Source organism: Fonsecaea multimorphosa, assembly GCF_000836435.1.
Source record: "Fonsecaea multimorphosa CBS 102226 unplaced genomic scaffold supercont1.9, whole genome shotgun sequence".
Classification (NCBI taxonomy): Eukaryota; Fungi; Ascomycota; class Eurotiomycetes; order Chaetothyriales; family Herpotrichiellaceae; genus Fonsecaea; species Fonsecaea multimorphosa.
Window position 1 is genome coordinate 851,927 of NW_015971643.1, and position 22,596 is coordinate 874,522.

General features: G+C 53.7%; 8 protein-coding genes across 8 annotated transcripts; 2 read left to right on the top strand and 6 right to left on the bottom strand.

The window, feature by feature from the left end:
- Positions 1–121: 121 nt before the first annotated feature.
- On the bottom strand, positions 122–5,056 carry Z520_05465 (uncharacterized protein; the record flags this gene model as incomplete). Its single annotated transcript, XM_016775968.1, has 11 exons — positions 122–753; positions 810–860; positions 986–1,291; positions 1,368–1,487; positions 1,539–1,632; positions 1,799–2,026; positions 2,111–2,206; positions 3,167–3,558; positions 3,617–4,596; positions 4,645–4,821; positions 4,866–5,056. The coding sequence occupies 11 exons, from the start codon at positions 5,054–5,056 to the stop codon at positions 122–124; spliced, it is 3,267 nt and encodes a 1,088-aa protein (XP_016633127.1).
- A 598-nt stretch (positions 5,057–5,654) lies between these two features.
- Z520_05466 (uncharacterized protein) lies at positions 5,655–6,815 on the bottom strand (the record flags this gene model as incomplete). Its single annotated transcript, XM_016775969.1, has 6 exons — positions 5,655–5,940; positions 6,010–6,136; positions 6,186–6,206; positions 6,269–6,434; positions 6,503–6,688; positions 6,750–6,815. 6 exons carry the CDS (start codon positions 6,813–6,815, stop codon positions 5,655–5,657), a joined length of 852 nt encoding a protein of 283 aa, XP_016633128.1.
- A 557-nt stretch (positions 6,816–7,372) lies between these two features.
- Z520_05467 (uncharacterized protein) lies at positions 7,373–10,820 on the bottom strand (the record flags this gene model as incomplete). The annotated part of the gene is made up of 2 exons (XM_016775970.1): positions 7,373–10,522; positions 10,596–10,820. 2 exons carry the CDS (start codon positions 10,818–10,820, stop codon positions 7,373–7,375), a joined length of 3,375 nt encoding a protein of 1,124 aa, XP_016633129.1.
- A 984-nt stretch (positions 10,821–11,804) lies between these two features.
- On the bottom strand, positions 11,805–13,125 carry Z520_05468 (uncharacterized protein; the record flags this gene model as incomplete). Its single annotated transcript, XM_016775971.1, has 3 exons — positions 11,805–12,296; positions 12,358–12,843; positions 12,907–13,125. The coding sequence occupies 3 exons, from the start codon at positions 13,123–13,125 to the stop codon at positions 11,805–11,807; spliced, it is 1,197 nt and encodes a 398-aa protein (XP_016633130.1).
- An 811-nt stretch (positions 13,126–13,936) lies between these two features.
- Positions 13,937–14,710, bottom strand: Z520_05469 (uncharacterized protein; the record flags this gene model as incomplete). Its single annotated transcript, XM_016775972.1, has 4 exons — positions 13,937–14,434; positions 14,489–14,548; positions 14,601–14,624; positions 14,678–14,710. 4 exons carry the CDS (start codon positions 14,708–14,710, stop codon positions 13,937–13,939), a joined length of 615 nt encoding a protein of 204 aa, XP_016633131.1.
- A 612-nt stretch (positions 14,711–15,322) lies between these two features.
- Z520_05470 (uncharacterized protein) lies at positions 15,323–16,167 on the bottom strand (the record flags this gene model as incomplete). Its single annotated transcript, XM_016775973.1, has 3 exons — positions 15,323–15,494; positions 15,544–15,964; positions 16,038–16,167. The coding sequence occupies 3 exons, from the start codon at positions 16,165–16,167 to the stop codon at positions 15,323–15,325; spliced, it is 723 nt and encodes a 240-aa protein (XP_016633132.1).
- A 635-nt stretch (positions 16,168–16,802) lies between these two features.
- Positions 16,803–17,474, top strand: Z520_05471 (uncharacterized protein; the record flags this gene model as incomplete). The annotated part of the gene is made up of 1 exon (XM_016775974.1): positions 16,803–17,474. One exon carries the CDS (start codon positions 16,803–16,805, stop codon positions 17,472–17,474), a length of 672 nt encoding a protein of 223 aa, XP_016633133.1.
- A 763-nt stretch (positions 17,475–18,237) lies between these two features.
- On the top strand, positions 18,238–22,080 carry Z520_05472 (uncharacterized protein; the record flags this gene model as incomplete). Its single annotated transcript, XM_016775975.1, has 8 exons — positions 18,238–18,322; positions 18,394–20,280; positions 20,342–20,503; positions 20,567–20,737; positions 20,812–21,066; positions 21,123–21,256; positions 21,341–21,848; positions 21,956–22,080. The coding sequence occupies 8 exons, from the start codon at positions 18,238–18,240 to the stop codon at positions 22,078–22,080; spliced, it is 3,327 nt and encodes a 1,108-aa protein (XP_016633134.1).
- Between the last annotated feature and the right edge of the window lie 516 nt (positions 22,081–22,596).

Below are 22,596 nucleotides of genomic sequence, written 5' to 3' on the forward strand. Positions count from 1 at the left end.
GGGCAATGAGGGTCTACATAGCAGCCTCGATGAACGGCGAACTCTGACCCATCACGTCTCCGCATGTAATGGATCTGCTGCTCCACAGGGCTTCTCGCACCCCTCTAGCACAGCCTACAGGCTACAGCGTATACCTGAACGAGGGGCTCTTGTCGCCCAGATCCGCGAGCTGTTCGTCCGTCAACTCCTCCGCGGCTCCACCGCGCTCTCTCTTCCTGTTGGTGACGCCGTACGAGATCCTCAAGATAATGACCGCGGCCAGACCAAGCACGACAAACATGATCTCCAGGCCGTGACCCAGCAAGTACTTGGGCGCGTCGACGCTGCGGTAGAAATTGCTCGCCATGGCTCCGCCCAGGTTGCCGAGACCGATCTGCAGGGCCATCCCGGCGCTGCGTTTGTAGCTGCCCGCAAGGTTGTTGGCGATCCAGGTGACGTTGCCCGGAAACGCAGGGTAGATTCCGCACGTGGCGATGAAGACGCCGGCATACACGACGCCGGGGATGTCGCCCGCGGCGGACCCCGCGATGGCCATGATGAAGCCGACCAGGATGGCGCACATGGGGAAGAAAATGTAGGGCCAGCGTGAGCGGCCTCGCTTCGTGGCTCTGTCGGACGCCCAGCCGACGATAATGGCCAGGATGGCGGCTGTGATGTAGATCGGAACGGTCAGGAGCTGTGCGGTTGTTGACTTGTACCCGAGCGCCTTGATGATGGTTGGGAGGAAGAACGATATCGCGTACAGCGGACAAACTACCCTAGGAGTTAGTTTGGAGTAGGGCAGATAGGCACCCGGGTTTCAACATTACCTATTCCCCAGTACATGAAGAGTGAGAGGTGAAGTTGCCAATCAGTGAGTGCTTTAAGGGAGGTTAGCCGTATTTCTCCAGAAAGGGTAGTCGAGCGCACGAGGCTGAAGAAAGAAAAGGGGGATGGCTTGGGGATGACTTGCCTCTGACAACGTATTCCCATTCAAAGTGATCACTTTCAGCGACCAGCCTTCCACTCTTCTTGCTCCCTTGGTATTTCAATCGGTGCACCACCCAAGCCTTCTCCTCGGGGCTCAAGAAGCTTGCAGTGTCTGGGAAGTCGTGCAAGAGAAAGAAGGCCGCACAAGCAACGACCACGGTCACAATGCCCTCTAGGATGAAGATCCATCGCCAGCCGGCTTCACCGGCGACTCCGTCCATTTTGGTGATAGCATAAGCGAGTAAGCCTGAAAAAGCACCGGCCACGCTAGCTGCGCTGAAGAAGAGAGCTTGGCGGAATGCAAGTTCTTCGGTGCAGTACCCTAGACGAAGGTCCTGTCAGCGTTCGAAGTCACGAACGACCACAGTCACATGCGAGCAGCCGAAGTGGTCACTCACACATTGTCAAATAGTATGCAACGCCCGGGTAAAGGCCTGCTTCGGCGACACCAAGGAAGATACGGGCGATGAGAAGGCCGTGGTAGCTCTGGACGAGACCCATCAAGGTCATGACCGTTCCTTACAATTTTCAGCTGCCAGTCCGTGTTCGCCAATGCTTCAAACACTAACCCCATGCTACCATGATAGATGGTAGCCATACGGAAGGCCTGAGGCGCTTCAAAAGCAAATTTGATGGGATCTCAAAAGCGCAGTATGTGAAGAACTGAAGACGATTGACATTAGCACGCGGCTGAACTGAAAAAGAAACTCCTGTAATTGAGAAGCCGAAGAGGATTCAGGCCGAGCGCACCAAATCCCAGTGCTTTGCAAAAGATGGTGGAGAAGATGGTCGGAGACACCGCACTTAACGTTATGGGGCGGAAACTCACAAAGACAGTCGCGCAAAGACTGTATTCCGTGCCGGAAAGATCCAGGTCTGTTTCCATGCCTTGGATCTTCGCGTTGCCGATGTTGCCTCGGTCGAGGAAAGAGAGCAGGTACAGGATCGCCAGCATGGGTATTAGGCGCAGATCCATTTTGCGCAGGACCTTCTTGGGGTCCACATTCGAGGTGTCCACCCCTTCGCCCGTCCAGTTCGGGTCATGGTGCTTCGATTTCTGCAGCGGCAAGGGGCTGTTAGCGACAACAGGCACTGAGACCAAAGCTTAAAGTGTTCAAGCTCAAGGTCGACAATCACATACAGCGTGTTCATACACCACATCCTTCTCGTAGACGGTGGGCTTCTCCACACGCTCTTCAGCCCATCTCGGGAGTCCCAGACATGGTTGATGGCAGTGCTAGGGGTGTGAGATTTAGAGCAGCCCCAAGAATATGCTGGGATGAGTGTATGACTGGAGAGACTGGTGGAGGAAGTGCTGATGTCGAGGAAAATGCAGCAGCAATATAGATACGTCAACAGTATTCGAAATCAGAGCGTTGAGCATTAGCCTCTGACATGTGCCCAGTCCCCAGAGGCGAAAGTCCTGCCAACTCCACGTTTCTCCGCGTGCTGGTAACATATTCCCCGGTTGAAGATAGCCCTAGCGCGGAGTGAATCTCTTGGCGGAAGACACTCACTGGCGGAGAATGGAGCCCAAGACGCCGGATCCGGAGACCTTTGCTACTGAAGCAGATCTCATTGGCCGGGCAGCTCGTTTCTGACGCCCCAACGTGTCCTATTGCCCTGCGGAGGCTCTTGGAAATGTTGTTTCGGATCCGGATGCAACATCAATCCAAAAAGTAGCCATTCTCCCCATCGCAATCCATAGATAGACTGCTTTTGTGTGTTACCACCGACGACCAAGCCGTCGAGCGAAAGGCTGGAGAACACGATTTTGCAGTCGGACATATGGCTGTGTAACGAAAGATTGCCGTTTTGGTCCAGCGGGAAATGCTCCAGACATGGGATTGCCCATGTTAATGCGTTGTCACATCCGGGCCCAGTTGATCCACTTGCCATGTCTGAATTGAACAACGCGAGCCGAAGCGTCCAAGCCTATGTCAGCGTGTGCCAGTCTCAGCAAGATGTGGTCGACGGCGATAGACTTGAAAGTGGTGTGATCCTGTCGGTTGTTACTTCGAGGCTCCAGCAATCTTGACTCGGTTGTTGCTCCATTGCCGGGAAAACGGATGGGGCGAGTCAGTAGACATTCAAAGAATCGCTCATGCAACCGCTTCCGGTTTTATGTATATATTGGCTGGGGTGGAAATTCAGCCATCTCAAACTCGGCCCTGGTTGTCTGGACGGATTTAGAGACCTGCGGCAGTTGTTCCAAGGTCTGCTTCAGAGTTGAGCGCAGGTTACTGTAAGCATCCGTGCTAATCTTGTCAGCTCCAAAGTCCCGGTCTATGGCTTGTTGCATCAGCTTTACTGCCGCGACAACGTGGTGTGGATACGGATCAATCGCAATTAATGGAACCGTCAAGCTTGCCGACTGATTAGATGCGATATCTTGCTCGGACAAGGCGGGCTCAGGTTGTAGCTTTAAGGTGTATTTGTTGTTTAAGCCGAAGACGAGGCAGTTCATGACCCAGGTTTCTGCATCAACTCTCTTCGCCGAGAAGAGGGAGAGGAGATCCTCGCGTAGAGTCGCAGTGGCAATGTCTGTGACCATCAAAATCCCCAGGTTATAGTGCAGCATGAGTGCATCTGTAGGCAGCTTAAGTAACATGACTTTGTAGAGACTTGAGGGACGGGAAAGGCTTACACCAGCGAAGTCTCGTTTCTTGGTTGAAGAACTGTATCCGCCTCTGACAGGCGATGAGCAACTCCCTGTAGGTTATGTTGAACTGGTCGATCGTGTTGGACACGGAATTGAACGCCCTAAGAACCTCTGCCTCATCATGGCCGTCCCTCAGAGATTCTTTCAGATTCGCGGTTAGTTTCCAGACCAACAATTTCCATGCCGCTCCGGCCGCTATAACCTGATTTGCTTTCTCGTCTGTTAGGTCGACGTCAAGATTGCTCCAGTCTCTTGTCGTTTCGCGGAAGATGCCGATACAGGTCCGGACCATGCGCCACGATGGCTCAGACTCGAACCCGAAGAGCCCAGAGGAAAGTAAAGGGCGGCAATTTAGCGTTAAAGAGGCGGACGTGTCGAACGTCAGGGCAGCCCAGTACGCAGTGCTTTCGGCAATAATAAAATTGGCTGTGGCAAGTGAGGCGGGACTAGCTCCGATAGGGTGGTTCGAGTTGGTGAGGTTGACTCGTGTCCCGTTGAATTGGAGGCTCTTTTGCCGTGCACGAAGAGTCTGGATCTGCTGCAGCGCAGCGTGGACGCAAACCTGTCCCGATACTCCCTCAAGCTCTTCTTCGTCGGATATGCCCACTGGGATGGGTGTCAGAGCAAACAAAAGCAACGTCAGCATAGATCGGTAGGACGGCCTGTTGATGACCTTGAGCATGTCGGTATGTGCACGCCGCCATAGGCGACAGATGATGTCTGCCTGGGAGAGCGCCGGCAAAATTGGTTGCTGAGTTAGAGGTAGCCATCGGGCGGCGAAGGATTGGATGGCATGCTCAAGAAACTGGTTGAGCTGTGCATCTTTCTCATGTCTGACAAGGTCTGGCGAAGGTCCAGAGTCGGATAGTCTGCCTGCCACAGCCTCCTCTTCGTCGATGTGTCTGTCGAGTTCGCTACAAACTCGGCGTATACTGACCACATCCGATAGGCTCTGTTCTCCAAAACTAGTGTCGTCAGCAATGCCGCGAGCTCGAAGACGGTGGTGCCCTTACGCGAAAGGGTTGCTGTGGCGGCCCATCCAAGATCCAAATATGGTTTCAAAGGCCCCGTCGTATATGGCATGGAGCCACTGGGCTTCAATATCACTGATGGACTCTGGGGTCAAATGATGTTGTATGATTAGAGGTTGTGATAGCTGATCCGACGACCAGCCCCACTCATAGTTTGTCCTGTCATCATTTAGGAAAGCATTTCAATAGATGTTCGAGCATACCTTGTGGAGGGTTCGCTTGTGGCACTCTCGGAGCGCTGGTGGACGAGGCTGGGCAGCGATTCGCCAACTATGCCACTCTGGTTCTCTTCGTAAATCACCGTTTCTGGCGTAGGTATTTTAGACCGTCTCCTCTTAGGTTTTCCGTCCTGGCTCTTGCGACTAGTTGCAGAGGTGCCTGTGCCCAGCTTCATCCACTATAGGGAAATCAAGGCTTCGGTCAGCAAGTCTTGTCAGCCAGTACCGTCAAAGGATCACGCGAACCTCAAATGTACACTGCAGCTGCCGATTTAGGCACCTCGTGCAGGATAGAAGCTCCTGTTGATCCTCTCGGTTCCGGCGGGCTCTACCGGCATCACAAGCGACTCTCGCTCGACGACAATCATCGCAGCTAGAAAATTGGACCCGGCGCGGGACCATGTCTGCTTGCGACATGATGGCGCGTATGGCAGCGTGTGCCCACGATGATAACGTCGACGCATGAAAATGTTGAGAAAGAGAATCTGAGAGTTGAAATTGAGGCAAACGAGTTGAAGAGACGGCTTTGCTGCCAAACTCTCGAGGCATTTCGGGACGCTAAACTATGTTGGTTGTTGGCGCATGCCTCGGACTAACCGCCTAGGTCGATAGGCAGCTCTCTAACCCCGCCTAGAGAATAGTAGATAGGAAAAACCCGGGGGAGATATCGGGGCAGCCTTGCGGGGACAGTAAGCGCCCAGGAGCCCCTCAGCTTAGGCGGCATAGGTGCCTAAAGTACGGTCGAAGGGGGAGGCTTCATTCGACATTCTCTGCTCATGGCTTTTGATACTCATAAAATCCCTTGCCACTCTTGACACCGAGAAGGCCGTCTTGAATGAATCGCTGAAGGTACTCGCGAGGCTCCTGGGGGACATCTTTCCGCTTTTCTGCATAGTGCTCCTCGATGTTGAGCACAACGTCGAGCCCAACAACGTCCATCTGTTCAAAGGGGCCCTTCGGCGTCTTCAAAACATCCTTGAAAATCGCATCAATCTCAGACGGAGTAGCCACGCCCTCTGCTGCTGTGAGCAATGCTTCCCTTTTGATGGCAGCCCAAATCCTGTTTCCAAGAAAACTCCGTCAGTGCTTCTGGGTGGGGTCATTTGAAGGCGGGGAGAGTCGAGCGAACCTGTTGTATATGTAGCCCATGGAATCCTTTTTAACGTGAAAAGGACTGAATCCATGCTCCCGACATTGTTCCATGAGAAGTGGGATAATTGCAGGATCGGTATTCGCGTGACCCATGAGTTCGATCGCTTGACCAGATGTCAATGGGGTATTAGGGTGACTGCGTGCTTGACTTACCAGAAGTCTCTGGGGGCCAGTCTTGATCATGGACCTTGTCAGTATTTGGCACTTTTTGTGGAAACCATAAGGTGTGTACCTACAACAATGAGCGCTGAGAATCCGCCGCTCATGGGACAGTTTCAAGCCGTCGATGATCTCGGATATGCTGTAACTGCTGGAGTTGGATGCGATGATAGTGTTGGGGTCCGCCAGCTCGTCGACCTGTGTGATCATTTGCCGCTTGAGCTCCAGCCTCTCTGGAACACACTGTCCTCGACACAACGATCAGCTCGATTTCAACGTCTCGACCCATCGTTTCGACAGGGTTCGCGTACCTCAACGATCAACCACGTATCTCTCAGTCCCTCGGGTAACGCGTCCGAGGTGAACGTCTTGATCTCGCCCCATCGTGCGTTCGGCCGTTCAGACGAAGACCGAAGTTGGTCGATATACTTGAGACTATCAGAAAGTTGCTTCGCCTGGGCGTCAATGAGATGAACAGCTCGGCCCTGACTTGACCACTTTGTGCAGGAGTTGGTCAGTCTCGATCTAAACTCGGCCGAGGGTCAAACAGATAGTCACCATGTATGCCAGTCGTCGCCCCTGCGTCCCTGCACCGACGAGAGCGGTTGCCCTTCCTGTCAACATGTCGTCTGTGATGACTGAGTTTGGACAGATCTAATGGGACTTTTCAACATCGACGAGTCGAAGGAAAAGTCGCTTCAGTAGCCATTAATATGCAAAGCACTCAATGGCTTCCGGATCCGAAGCATCTCGGCAATGAAGGCCGTGGAGGGGCGGGGAAATGTTGGGGGAAAGTGGGCGCTGGCCCTTGACCAAGGCAACGGTTAATAATTGTATATATCCCACATTCTACAGATCGTATGGCAGTGCCTCTGTTTTGACCGCACAGGAGCCTTTTCACGCGATACCCAAGGGGTTGTAGACGGTGGGTACCATGAAACAGACCCATTCATCGAGTGTAGAGGTGCAGGTGAGCAATGGCCAGAGCAGGCATTTAAAGGCCCCCCAACCCGAGATCCATCCAAGTTACCTAGGTACCGTTATCAGATCGCTTTGCCGCTTACAGACCCAGAAGAAATGAAAGAAAGTGGCTCGTTGACGTGGTCTATTCGTGATCTATCCAAGTATATGGGTCATCATAAGCATGGTATTCCAGATTACGATTGGGCACAAATCGGACCTCAAACATCCTCTCTGACCCTGGGCAACACAGGTGTCCGCCCTCTTCTTGTAACCCGATCACCCAGCTCCTCCACTGTTGGTGCCCTCTGCTTCTCTCCGGATTTGCTCTTGGTGAAACTCCTGGTCATGGTGAAGAAGCCCTGTCTTAGCGACAACGCGGAGCTAGCATGGTGTCTGCCCTTGGTGCCCTCGGTCTCTTCGTCCTCGAACCAACCGGCGGCCCGCTTGACGTACTTCCAAGCCTCGATGCCGCTCACAAAGACAAAGACGCAGACTACGGCCGGGGCCCACTCCCAGCTGATGCCCTTGTGCTTGAATACGGACGTGTTCAAGCCGGGGATGTACACGGCGGGAAATACCGAGAGGGCGCCGATGACGACGGACCAGAACAGGAACTGGTTCTCCCAGACGTCTTGAAAGAAGGGAAAGGAGCGCGAGTCGTGCGGGTTGATCCGGAACATGCTCCGCCGCAAGGCCTTGAATTCCCACGCCGAGATCAGGATCAGCCAGGTCAGCTCGGCGAACACGGCCGCTCGGGCACGGAACACAACGTCGCAAGTGTCGTTGAACTCGCGGTTGCAGTCTTGGCCCAGCCCGTCCGGGCCGGGCCCGTAGACGATGAAGACGAACGTCATCAGACAGCACGTGCCCTGGATGGTGCCGTACACGAGCATGTCCGTGATGAGTTCCCAGGTGAAGATGCCTTTTTTGTGGTTGCGCGGCGGCCGCGCCATCACGTCCGGCGACGCCTTTTCGCGCCCAAGCCCGAACGCTGGGAATGACGAAGTGAGCATGTTGATCCACAGGATTTGCAAGGGCGAGAGCGGAAACACCGAAAATCCTGCGTCGTCCTGAAATCCCAGGCCGCAGATCAGCAGGATCACCTCGCCCACGTTGGCCACGAGGAGGTGCAGCACAAAGCGCTGGATGTTGTCGAACATCCGCCGACCTTCCTCGACCGCGCTGACGATGGACGCGAAGTTGTCGTCGGTTAGGACAATGTCCGCTGCCGATTTCGCCACGTCGCTTCCGTTGAGGCCCATGGCGATGCCGACGTCGGCGAGCTTGAGGGATGGCGAATCGTTCACGCCGTCGCCGGTCATGGCAGCGAATTTGTTCCGTCGGTGCAGCGCTTCGATCATGCGGACTTTGGTCTCGGGCGCGCAGCGCGCAACCACGAGAGGCAGGGTTGGAAGGGCGTCAATCTCGGTGTCACTCATCCTGTCGAACTCAGTCGCTGTCTTCACGATGGCGGCCGCCACAACTGCCGGGAGAGTGCCCATGTTCTTTGGAATGATGCCGACTTCCTTCGCGATGGCGGTCGCCGTTGACGGGTGATCGCCTGTCAGCATGGACACGGTGATGCCGGCGGTCGTGCAGGCCTGCACCGCGGCTTTGGTTTCCAGGCGCGGTGGGTCATACAGGCCGGCGAGACCAAGCAGACAGAGATCTTTCTCGACAAGGCTGCGATCCACATCTGAGTGCTCCTCGATTTCCATGGTCGTGAATTTCCTCGCGACCGCTAACACGCGCAGACCTTGTTCGGCAAGAAACATCATTTGCTCCAAGATGCCTTCCTTGAGTGAAGCAGTCATGGCTTGTTCATATTCGCCTACGCCCACGGCCGTGCACAGGTCGATGATGCGTTCCACTGCGCCTTTGGTGAAGATGATGGAGTGGTCAAGTCCAGGTTTGGTGTACACGACCGACATGCGCTTGATAGAGCTGTCGAAGGGATACTCCATCCTCTGAGTCCAACCGTTTCCCTCGAGGGTCCTCTTGCCGTAGTTGAAGCGGTGCGAGAAGACTTGCAGCGCAATCTCTGTTGGGTCGCCGGTTGTTTTCCACTTCTGTTCCTGGCCGTCCTCGGCGATTTTGCGAACAGAGGCCAAATTGCAAAGGGCCGCAGCTTCCAGGAACGCTTGGAGTTCTATCGTAACCTCTGGGTTCGACTTGACGTCGTTGTATGCTTTCGCCATAGCCTTTTCAGTGTCATTCTGTACTTTCTCGCTCGGAAGATCGAACGAGATACCGGCGGTGCTTCGTTTGCGGTCAAAAGCATCTTCTCTAGCTAGTTTCTCTGCTTCGACTTCCTGCCGAGATCTGGGTGCCTTCCCTAGCGTGATGGTCCCTTCTGTGGGGTCGGAAGCATTGTTTGAATTTTCCACACTGTAGATGCCGACACCGGGGATCCATGCTTTCCGCGTCACCATTTTGCCCTGTGTGAGAGTGCCGGTTTTATCTGAGCAGATGTTGGTGACACCGCCGAGGGCTTCGAGTGCGCTGAGCTGTCGAACGACGACCTTGCGTTTCCGCATCTGCGTCATGCCCACGACCATGGTGATGGTGAGGACTGCAATCAGAGACTCTGGAATAATGGCAATTCCGGTCGAGATGGCGTAAATGGCGACCTCATTTGTGACGTTGAATCGATTGACGCCAAACACGATGATGGCAAGGAGGATGGCACAACCAAAGAGGACGTACGCCAGCTTGCTGAGCTTGATCTGGAGAGGCGTGCCCCCGGTGAGGCCTAGGAACTTGCGCACACCGTCGTATGTGCGAAGGGCACCGCCCTTGACGGGCTGCATGGGTCCGTACTTCTTCCTTGACATGGATCGATTGGGCTTGCGACGCTTGCCCTGCAGCGAGGCAGCTATTCCCCCGATAGCGGTCGACATACCAGTGTAGACCACCACCCCGCGACCTCGTCCCTTGGTGACCGTAGACGATGAGTACGCTATGTTGAGTCGATCGCCCAGTCCCAGATCTTCTTTCGCAATGCCGTGCTTTGCCGCCTCAAATTCGACTTCTTTGGCAACTGGTAGCGCCTCGCCGGTCAGGATGGCCTCGTCACATTCGAGGTTCATGACCTCGAACAGCCGCAAATCAGCCGGAACAGTATCCCCAGTCTTGATAGATACGATGTCGCCGGGAACCACTTCCGCGGATGGAATGGTCAACTCATTCCCGTCCCTAAGCACGGCAGCTGAAGGGGAGGATAGCGACCGTAGAGCATCCATTTTCTTTTCAGCCTGAAACTCCTGGTAGAAGCCAATAAGGACGTTGAGGACAATGACGGCTGTGATGACAGCGCCTTCCACAAAATCTTCCACACCGTAGGAGAGCGCCATGGCGAGCACCAATACCTGCCAGTAACGGTCAGCTTTGCCTTGGGGGGAAAGAAACCCGCCTGATTGAGGTTGTCAAGGGAAAACATACCAGTATCATGGCATTGGAGATTTGCTTGCCCAAAATTGCATACCAAGAGACGCCTCCATCTCCTTCGAGTCTGTTGGGTCCATATTTCTGTTGGTACTGCTGGACTTGAGCTTCGCTCAGGCCCGAGTCGAGCCTTGTCTCGAGCTGGCCAACGATTTCATGCGGAGAGAGCAGGAAAGGTTGCTTAGGATAGTTTTGTTCGGCCCTTGCGCCCCTTTTGCCCATATCAGGCGGTGATCCGGGGTTGAGCAAGGGGTGCGTCTAGATCAGCTTTCAGGTAAGCGAAAACAATTCTGAAGCTTCTGCAGTCAGCTTGATCGAAGATGTCTAATAGGATTCTAGCGGAGAAATAGAGAGAGAGAGAGTCAAGCAAAGTGCAAGTCTTGCTGAAGCTTGGAAAGAGAGTGTGGATTCCTCAGATCAGGGGATGAGTCCCTCGTTATATAGAGCTGAAGCAGCGTCATCTTGCCGGAGGTATTGCCCCGAAGGCATGTATCCGCTCGATGGTATCCATGACTTCCTCCGCGTGCCCATCCTTGAAGCCAAGAGCCATCACAGCGATAGCTGGTCTCAACATGCGCTCGTCTTGTTCTTGGCGTGAAGGGTATCCGCAGGCTTCGCGGCGGAAAGGTGGAATGGTGGCGAGACACATGGCCAGCTCTCCCAGATGTGCGGAAGCGGCCAAGCCTGGGCGTAGGTGGAGGCGATTGACAAGGTTGCACGGAACGGAATATCCCAAGAAATCTCAAGAAATCCCAAGAGACAGGAAAACCCTCAACATGCTCGAAGATATTGTAGGTCGACGCAATTGCAGGTCTTACAAGCCTGGAGGCGAGCGGAGTTCAAGAGTCTCGAGTGCTTGGCGCCAAGATCATCGCCCCCTTGTTCGGTTTTCGCCGAGCCCGGAATAGAAAGTTGGCCGCCAGTCCCAATGGTATCCGGCGAACTGGCCACCAGGTACTCCGCAGATCTTGGCACATGGCAGGTCCATCGGATACACGGAACATATCTCAGCGGTAAGTCTTGGTGTCTTGAGGTTTATAAGTACCGTTCCCGTATATGTGCGTGGTTACGGGGGAGGACGAGACCGAAATATCCGGGGATACGTAGATCGTGCGTAGTCTGCCTTGCCCACGAGCACAGGCTTTTGCATTCGTATTGACGACGAGATGCCCTGGTTGTCAGTTACGGTCGTGCTAGCTCCCAGTTTCAGGTAATTCCTTGGGCCATTTCCGTCTTCGCGGCTGCAATCATCTCCTCCAGCTCACGAACATCAAGCTCATATGAATCGTGTGACGCCAGTGCATCTGAAGAACGCTGCACTGCAGCGCTTCGCATGGCAGCCGCTTGGTCTGACAGCTGAAGGAACCGCAGCACGTTCCCTGCTGACTGACAGTCCAATCTCAAAGTGAGGTCGTGGAGTTGGGCCATAGCAGCTGCGATATCAGATCTCTTTCGATCAACGCTTTCCGAGGTGAGGCCGAAATGATGGCATAGAGCTTTTGCTGCCGGGTTGACGGTGTCTTTTAGCTCGGCATCTGCCTGCCCAATGACCGGTTTTGTATGAGAGCGAGCAGTAGTTTCGAGATGCTGAAGGTGTGCGTCCAGTTCGTGTAAGCCCAGTCGTCGAGATCGGAGGCTTTCTAGCCCCTTAGAGAGATTGACAACGACTTCAGTGAGAGTGGAAAGTTGTCCGTGGACCTAAATAAAGCTATCGTGTGAATAATCTCTTGGTCAGACGAATCAAAGATATAGGTCTTACCTTTTCATTGAGTCTTCTGTCGTCCTGCTTCCGCGCCCGATGAACACTCCGGAGAGCTTCATGAAGTGCATTTCCATGTTGCTGAGCCACAACCATTCCCACAACATCATCGATCTCCGTGTAGAGGGAGTTTAGGTCTTCTTGAACAGCGTCAATCGTACCGTCAGACACGTCCTGAGCATTAGTGCTATTGTCGGTGGCGCTGAGTGTTTCCAGATATGCACAGTCAAGACGATCCTTGAGTGTCTTTGCGCGAAAATACCGCAAGGCATGTGTAAGTTTGTTCACTCGATCAGCCAACGCATCGAGGTCGATTTGACATCGATCCGGGGCGCCGGAGGACGAGAGGTCATTGAGCTCGGAAAGCACGCGGTCGTCTGAATTAAGGAGCTCCCTAACAATCGCGGGAGTCAAGCTGACGTCTTTGGTAGTGCGATCAAATTCGGCTCGAAGCGTCAAACCCAGCGTCTCGAAAAGTTGTTCATTCTTGTTCACCAGTCAGCAATTGACGAATTTGTCGATCGCAGTCAGAAAATAGGGATGATTTACGACAAACTTGACATGCTGCACCTCAGCGGCCTGTTTCTGATGGAGGTACTGTTCTTGTCTGGCCTTCCCAGCTTTGATAGCGTCTTCAGCTTCTTCAAGCTGCGCTAGCTGAACATCTTGTGCGTGGAGAACCCGCGTCCGGCGCTCAATGGCCTTGGTAGAAGTTTTCAGCGCTTTGATTGCCGACTGAAGCTCTTCATTGGTCGAGGGAATTGTCATCGACCTGCTTCCTCCGCAGGCTGGATCCCTCCATTCTGGTCCTTCTAGCAAGTTCCATCTGTCTAGGTGTCAATTGTGGCTCGAAGAGAGGAAAGGGTCAACGAACGTTGCACTTCCGTCCTCTGACAAAGGATTCGCAGTACTGGGCTTGTTGTGAACATATCCCTGCAACAGCAGATGGTTGCCGGCTCGTGTGACTTCTTCAATGTCGTGTATGTGAAAGGGAGTATCCGGCTTCAGAGGCGCTTCGAGCGGAGTGTCGACCCATGCTTCCGGGGACATCATCATACCGAGGAAGCAAGATTTTGCTAGGTCATTCTGCAGGGATGAAGGTACATGGCGAAAGCTTGGCAATTGCTGTCTACTGCCGGCCGAAAGGCGGCGAGGAGGGAGAAACAATAATATAACCCGTACGTGATATAGAACGAGTGCGAAATGACAAGTGTACTTTTTGAAAATTATCTAGGATTGAACTCTACGTTTTTCGGTGGCACCCTGATTCTGCATGTACGGGCAAGGGGCAACCAGCGACCGCACCAAATGGATCAGCAATTTTTGTGAAGGGTCATCAGTTGAATTGTTCGAAGGGGATAAATGTTGCCCAGCCGCATATACACAGCCAAAATAACTCCGCCAGAATAGCATCGCCGCTCATCACGGAAAAGTGCCGGAGGGGAATCAACCGATAGCGTTTGTCGTATATCTTGAATGCGCTCAGTAAATTGAATATCATTATAGAGGTCGTCAACCTCGAGGTGCCACCGCTCGCCAGCCTTCTCATTGTCGTCTCCCGTGCCAGCTGGTGTGCTGGTTATGATTGTTTGGTGTGGCCGTTGGCAGCAGTCCCGTTCGCCTGCCCATTCGCCTTCTGGCCCTTCGACTCGCGGTATTTGGCAATGTCTTGCTCCACCATCTTGTCCACCCGGCTCTTCAATTCTGGCCGATACCCCAGCGCGAACAGGATCTCCAGCCAGACAAAGAGCGGGGCCAAGAAAAACGCCTGGAAGATGTTGTCCAGCAAAGCAGGAGCACGCCCTTCAAACACTCCATGGCCCAGGAATTGTGCGATCCACGACGCGACGAATGCCGCCGCCGCCCAAAAGTTGGCAGTCATCCCGTGGACAGTGACGAGGTGGTGTGCGTAGGCGGTCCCGGCGAGGAGCAACGCGGCGAACGCCGTCCCGGCTACTGGCTCGAGTAATATGTATAATCCGCAATAAGACAGGCAGAAGAGGGTGCCGGCGTTCAGTTCGAGGTTGGGGATCGTCATGGATTGGGGCAACTTGATCAGTGTACCGGAATTCGTGAACTACTCAGAAGGTAAGTTGTCATGCTCGTCCGGCGCATAGTTCTGTCTTCATACCAGGAGGAACGTGGTCCATAGGATAATGGGAACTCCGACCATGTGTATGCCAATATTGACCTGAAAATCTGCGTCAGCGACTTCTCTTCCAATCCGACATTTTGAACCGTACTGCGTCATGGTGGTATGCGCCATACTGCGAGAAAATGGTCAGCGGGATCGATGGCGGAGGGGTCGCAAGGTGCTCACGAAGCGCAGCTGTTTCTCCAGATTGAGAGCCATCTCCGACTATGGTCACAGACGCTGGGTCGTGGGATGTTCAAGGGCAGAATTCAGCTCATTGAAGAGAGGCGCAGGCAAGGCGTTTGGTGGGCGCAGCTGGATGTGCAAATGGCAGTGAATTATCGAAACGCACATGGCCGTTTAAATGGGGGCGGAACTGAAGCCTCTCGAGTCTCCAGCGTCTCACCACCTCGGCGTCATCGGTCATCGCCTTCCCTCACAATCCGATTCACTCCGCACGCCAAATCGATTTCACGAAATTTCTTGCATCACAAGTTACTGAGATAGAAATCGCCAAATAACAATGTGGCTATTCAGATATATGCGTACTATCAGATGAGAACTCTGCCACTTTTTGAACAACAAACCGTACAATGCGGTGAGCGGATGTCTTTCCCCAGATTTTGTGTTTGCCGTCCGGCATTTATCATAGTTCTAGTCTTTTCAGTGGGTTTCGCGTGGAACCTCGTATTGGACCGTTGTGAATCGTGGGCATGTTCGCTGTTCGGCGGATGAGCCGGACTATCAGGGTGCCTTCTTGTCGGAGGGAAAAGGACCATTAAATCCTGCAATGCGACCCGTCCTTCGCCCTCAACCGACATCCACGAGCTTTCACAATCCAAGCTTGTGCTTTTTGATTCGCGGTATGATACCCACGAGCACCAGAACGCTTGCCACTATGACAGCCCACAGCTTGATGTGCAGAATTCCCGTGTTGTATGGTGTCTGAGTGGCTGCTGCAACGACAGCTAGCAAATAGACAGCGAGGATATAGCCCGATATTCTGCCTCATCGTTAAGCCACATGGGCGAGAGCAATCCCGGATCACGTACCTGTGGTATTTATACAACGACTTGGCCCGATCGACGGTGCCGAAGATTGTCTCGGGCAGGTAGAATGCAGCAGCTCCAATGATCCACTGTAGGAAGATGAGGATATAAGCCACCAATGCCATCTTCCCGTGCACACTCTGGAACCGTGTTTTTGGGTGTGAGGCTTTGTTCATCTCGATGATGACCAAGCCGGCAATGAGCAGAGCCACTGCCGATGTGTTGATTGCAGAGTGTACATATGTGCCCGTAACTTTGTCCTTTTGAGTAGCGGTGGGCTGAAGCACCAGCACACCTTGAACGAGCAGGAGGATAGCCAAGGAATTGAGCAAAGGGTGATAGGAAAAGAAGATAAAGTCGTTCTTGAAGACCGCAGCCCAGACCAGGGCTGTCAGGATCACGACGCCCACTTGGGCGAGGATGGCTGTCCCTCGTCAGCAACAAAGCGGGAAACCACGTTGACTTGTAGGTAGGAGTAGAAACGCAGCCTCCCTTACCTGTTCCCGTCACAAAATTGAACTGCATCCCCTGGCCTGGCCGTTGTGTAACATCTCCTGGTCGTCCCAAAAGGGGCTCCTCCTCTTCAACGGCGGGGTTCCGCTCTGGAATACCCGTTGCAGAAGCCATGATTGACGTTGGCTGAAATACCGAGTACAAAAGAATAGGTTTGGATCGAGCACTCGAAGGGTTGGGTTGAGCAAAGCTTGGGGAGGGATTTGGTTCGGTTCTGTCTGATGGAGGAGGGGAGATGAGTAGAGGTCGTCTCAAATATCATGGATCATCACTCCATCTTGCGGAGCACCATCAGCCACCATGGTGCAGCTAGGCACTTGGGTTTCGTATGTAAACACCGTGGGTGCACCGTTAGAGGCGGTCGCGCTGACCAATTTGACCTCTGGATTGGACGCCGTGCACGCCTCTCCGCGCAATAACCAAAGTGAATGACGCTATCGGAATCTGATAATCCGATGATCTGATTTCTGATGAAGCTCCGGCATCCACCCCGGGGCATTGTTTATCCACCCACAGACGGAGAAGTAATTGTGGCATCGCTCATTCACGTCGACGCAGCCTACAGAGTACATCATCAACTTGTTTGCAATGCAATGAATTGACGTTTGACCAGGATCGCGTTGCCTCGCCACCATGTCACTCAAATTACCCAAGAACGAAGGCTTCTCACCAGAGCGTACAGGTTTCATGTGTTCATGCCGTCTCATTCCCTGAGAAGCTGTTCGAACCACGCCCAGGTTCATGTCCAAATGTACTCTTCCCTCCTCCTTCCATGGTCCACGAGCCCCTCGGATCGCGAAAAGACATACCGCGCTGCCGGTCTGGTGAAAACAAAAGGGACACTCTTCCTCCTGCCTCCGCCAACATCCACTCTGCGCGATTCATTTAAAGCACCACCACGTCCCAAAACCCGTATGTCCTCGGGGGCAGTCGCGCTTTGCAAACATTTTGAACGCGGTGGTGCATCGTCGGAGCATGGCCGACCACATTCTTTTTGGACGCTGCCCGCAGGGAGCAATGAGAACAAGACGGAAATTGCAAGAGGGATATTGGAGAACATGCTTGTGCACGCGGTTTGGCGGAATGTGATGCTTTTGCACCACGGGGTAGCAGTGTACGAGATCAGGAACGCATGGGGATATGGGATGAGATGGACGCTGGATATCGAGGAGAAGAAAGAAGACAAACAGGCTGATGTCGGTATACCAATAGACATTCAGACGACGACAGCCAGTCTAGACACCCCCAACCAAGGGGAAGATGAGGATGATTTCCACAAGGATTGGATCATCACCAGGACGACATTTCGTGGCTTCTTGGAACCGATTGCTGGGATGGACCACGAGCTGCCGGGTCAAGGAGTGAGCGCCGGTGAATCTTCACAGCCTCTTGAGCAGACAAGCGATAGATTGATTGCATGATTCGTAAAGATACCTGTGACAGTGAGACAATCTTGCTCGGCTTGATGGATTACCCTCTCTTGCAGGTTAGCAGGAGCGAGAAAGGCAAAAGGATATACTCGGGCATCTCGCCAGGAGGTGGTATATCACCTACCTAGCTCGCTAGGTACCTAGGTAGGGTTTGTAGAGGTCATGGTTGTCATTTGGTGAGGGCCATTATGTGCTTCTGCATAACTCGTCCACCGTGTCATCCCCCTCCTCCACATTCGACTCCCACCCCGCCTGCTCCACCCCCACGGGCGGCTCTCGTACAATGCCCCTCCAACCGCTTGCTTCGAGCGACGACCCAACCCCTACCACGAGGGCAGTCAATGCAACCCAGGCACGCACCGAGACACCTTCAGACACAAGCTCCAAGCTTTTGGAATTCCTGGATACGCCTAGCCGTCATGTGCCCGTTTCTTCCTCGGCATTCTGCATCGGTTCCTTACAGGTGCCGCTGGCCGCTGGCCGCTAACTTGACTGCTGGCTGGTGAGTCGTCTTCATCACCAGCCTGCCACGTTTATCTCCTCATCCTGCTCTCCAATTCTCCTGTTCATTCGCATGTTTGTCTACACTGCAAGCTCGCAAGACTCCTTCGGTTGAAAATCATGTCATAGAATTGTGACTTTTTCTTGACGGGTGCCTCCGGGCTTGACATGCAGGTCATCGCGGTTATCTGCAGCTCCAGATCCGAGTTTACAAGGTTCTTATCGAGCTTGTTTGTGGCGGTGAGACAGCACGATGGCTCACGCTTCTGTTCCCGCCCTGTTTGCGCCCCTATCGGTAAAACTATCAACCAAGAGCTGCTTCAGCTTTAGAGACTCAGGTACCGCTGGAATTCCTTTGCATTGAAGGCCGCTCCGGGACCATGAGATCCAGGCTGACAATGTGCTTCAGTATCAGGGATAGGCGCCATCTATGGTTGTGTGCGGCAGAGCCGTCACGCGAGGCGATATGTGCACTCCCTCGGTTGCGGGCTGGTTCCGCTCACCTCAAACAATCAACATCAACATAAAAGTCTGATAAAATTACCACCGAGAGCCGTCACGGTATGGTCGAGACTCAAGTCAGACCTGCCGGCTGAACCAGTTCTTTATTCGCAACTAACCATTGGCGTTCCGAAAGAGACCCTCGCGGGTGAACGTCGCGTCGCTGTCGCGCCACAGAACATCCCTTTGCTGCTGAAGAAGGGTTTCGCGAGGGTCCTTGTTGAGCGGGGTGCTGGCATCGAAGCCGAATATGCCGACGAGGTCTATGAGCATGTTGGTGCTACTGTGGTCGACCGCGAGACTGTGTATGCGGAGAGCAATATCCTGCTCAAGGTTCGTCCACCAAACTTGGAGTCGGAAGTTCCCAGTATTCGAGAGGGGACCGCCTTGATCTCGTTTTTGCAGCCCATGCAAAACAGGCCCCTTGTTGAGGCACTTGCTTCCCAGCGGGTGACTGCCTTCGCCATGGACATGATTCCGAGGATTTCGCGTGCTCAGGCATTTGATGCCTTAAGTTCCATGGCCAACATAGCGGGTTACAAAGCTGTGCTTGAGGCATCTAATCACTACGGTCGCTTCCTGACTGGTCAGGTCACTGCTGCAGGGAAGATTCCTCCCTCCAAAGTCTTGGTCATTGGAGCTGGTGTCGCTGGGTTGAGTGCCATCACCACCGCCCGCCGACTGGGTGCAATCGTCCGCGGATTTGACACTCGTTCTGCCGCTCGAGAACAAGTCCAGTCACTGGGAGCCGACTTTCTGGAAGTCAGCGTCAAAGAAGAGGGCTCGGCAGCGGGCGGTTACAGTAAGGAAATGTCAAAGGAGTTCATCGAGGCAGAAATGAAACTGTTCATGGAACAGTGCAAAGAGGTCGATATCGTCATTACCACTGCCGCAATCCCAGGAAAGCCTTCTCCTAAATTGATTACAGAGAAAATGGTCAGTGCTATGAAGCCCGGCTCCGTCATCGTCGACCTTGCATCAGAGGGTGGCGGGAACTGCGAGGTCACACAGCCTGGTAAATTGATTGTGTATAACCATGTTACCATCATTGGATACACGGATTTCCCGTCTCGACTACCTACACAGTCTACGAGTTTGTATTCCAACAACATCACAAAGTTTCTTCTGGCGATTTCTCCCAAGGACAACCACTTCGGCATTGACTTGGAAGATGAAGTCGTGCGAGGCGCCATCGTCACGCACAATGGCAGAATCATTCCCCCAGCTCCACGACCAGCTCCACCCCCGGCTCCTGCACAGCAGCACCAGGAACCTGAATCCAAGCCGGTTGAATTAACACCTTGGCAAAGTCAAGCCCGCAATGTAGCAGCCGTGACCGGAGGAATGAGTGCTGCTCTCGCCTTGGGGAAATTGACATCCCCATTGTTCATGGGTAGCGCATTTACTGCTGGTCTGGCGGGCCTGATCGGCTATCGCTCGGTCTGGGGTGTGATTCCTGCGCTTCACTCTCCTTTGATGAGCGTTACCAATGCCATTTCTGGCATCGTGGGTGTTGGTGGCTTCTTTATCATGGGCGGCGGATATTTGCCGGAAACGCTCCCACAAGTACTCGGTGCGCTGTCGGTTCTGCTTGCGTTTGTCAATGTATCGGGCGGATTTGTCATTACGAAGCGAATGTTGGATATGTTCAAACGCCCAACGGATCCTCCGGAATATCCATGGCTGTACGCGATACCTGGCGTGCTCTTCGCTGGTGGGTTCATCGCAGCGGCAAGCACAGGTATGGCTGGGCTCGTGCAGGCTGGATACCTCGTGAGCAGTCTGCTGTGTATCGGTAAGTGCTTAGGCTCTTCTGTCAGCAATGCGTGCCTGGTATCTGATGCTTGATATTCTAGGATCTATCCAAGGACTTGCATCGCAAGCAACAGCCCGAACAGGGAACCTGCTCGGAATCTTGGGTGTCTTAGCTGGTATCATCGCGTCACTCGGCGCAGTAGGATTCTCTCCAGAAGTGTTGACACAGTTCGGTGGGATTGCAGCCATTGGCGGTATTGTTGGTACGTTCCTCTGTTAATCTGGCCGCCGCTGCACACGAAAGAAGTGCTCATGGCGACGAATAGGTGCCCTCATCGGCCGACGTATTACTCCTACCGAGCTACCTCAGACAGTTGCTGCATTGCATTCCGTTGTCGGTCTCGCCGCCGTGCTCACCAGTATAGGCAGTGTACTGGCTGACGTCTCGGAAATCTCGACCTTACACATGGTGACGGCATACTTGGGCGTTCTCATTGGTATGTTGTCAACTGCGATGATCGACTTCCCCGGGTTACTATTTTGGCTCGAGATCCCCGCTAATGACCTTCAGGTGGCGTAACGTTCACTGGGTCTCTTGTTGCTTTCCTGAAACTTGCCGGACGAATGTCGTCTCGGCCCACCATTCTTCCTGGCCGTCATCTCATTAATTCCAGTCTGTTGGCCGCCAACGCAGGCACGATGGGTGCGTTCTTGACCATGGCGCCTGGTGCGCCTGCTGTGGCTGCAGTGTGCCTGTCTGCAAACACGGCGCTCAGTTTTGCCAAGGGATTTACGACGACCGCAGCCATAGGAGGAGCGGATATGCGTACGTTCCTGCTCATCCTTCAATCTGGTTGGCCTCCGACTGACTGCTCGTGTTAGCTGTGGTCATTACTGTCTTGAATGCTTATTCAGGCTTTGCTCTCGTCGCGGAGGGCTTCATGCTTGACAACCCCTTACTACTAACCGTAGGCTCTTTGATCGGTGTCAGCGGTTCCATCCTATCGTACATCATGGTAAAACCCACCCTGCCCGGCAGATCCGTCTTTTTAAGCTTATGAGAGAGCATATGCTAACCCGTCATTCTCGTTTTAAACCAGTGCGTCGCGATGAACCGTTCCCTCACCAACGTCCTCTTCGGCGGCATCGCCCCGATCGCCCAAACCTCGCAGGAAATCAAAGGGCAAATCACCAAAACCAGCGTGGAAGAAACAGTCGAGGCTCTCGCCAACGCCGAGTCCGTCATCATCGTGGTAGGGTACGGCATGGCCGTGGCGAAAGCCCAATATGCCATCGCGGAAATCGTCTCCTTGTTGCGCTCCAAGGGCGTCAACGTCCGCTTCGCAATCCACCCTGTCGCGGGACGCATGCCGGGACAGTGCAACGTGTTGCTGGCCGAGGCCAGCGTGCCGTATGATATTGTGCTGGAGATGGACGAGATCAATGACGATTTCCCGGAGACGGACCTCACCTTGGTGATTGGCGCGAACGACACAGTCAATCCAATCGCGTTAGAGCCCGGGAGTCCCATTGCGGGCATGCCCGTGTTGCACGCGTGGAAGAGTAAAGGGGTGGTGGTTATGAAGCGAGGCATGAGCAGCGGTTATGGTGAGTATATAACCACTCTTTCCCCTCGTTTGTCCCCTTTTGATCTCATATCTCGCGATCTTTCCCACCTCCTACGAGCAACCCATTTCGCTAATGATCTCACCCAGCCGACGTCCCGAACCCCATGTTCTACATGCCCGGCACGAGAATGCTGTTCGGCGACGCCAAGCAGACCTGCGATGCTCTCAAGGCCGCCTTGGAGACCAGGTACAAGGCGCAATTCCACGTCTAAAATTGCCATGGTCTCATCTACACTGCGCTGCTTGCATCCGTGCCAGACAGACAGGCGTTTGTGGGAGGGATGTGTGGGAGTGGAGGCCCCCTTGGGCTTTAGGAGAATTTAACGTATTAGATTGTCAGACAAATCGAAAAAAACGTTGGAGGGTCGTTACGAGATCATGGGAAAAAGACGAGCATTGGTGGCGGAAAATCAGAAACGGAGAGAAAGGACCAAGACCGGTTCCGTTTAGACGTCAATGAAATTGGATGAACCAGCCAAAACAGCCACGACACGACCCGCTCGCTCGTCGCCGTTCTTTGCTGGATGAATTCAAGGCTGAAGGATGACTGATGTGGTGGAAGCAATCCAATTTTCTCCACCCGTGTTTCGAAGTTGAAGGGTGAGCATTTTCACCGACCAGTGACATACATATCGTCATCTATGGGCGAGGGATCGGTGCGCGCCCTCGTATCCGCGTTCTGACTCGGGCATTTTACGAGATCTACGTGGCGCGGAGGAGGAAGAGGG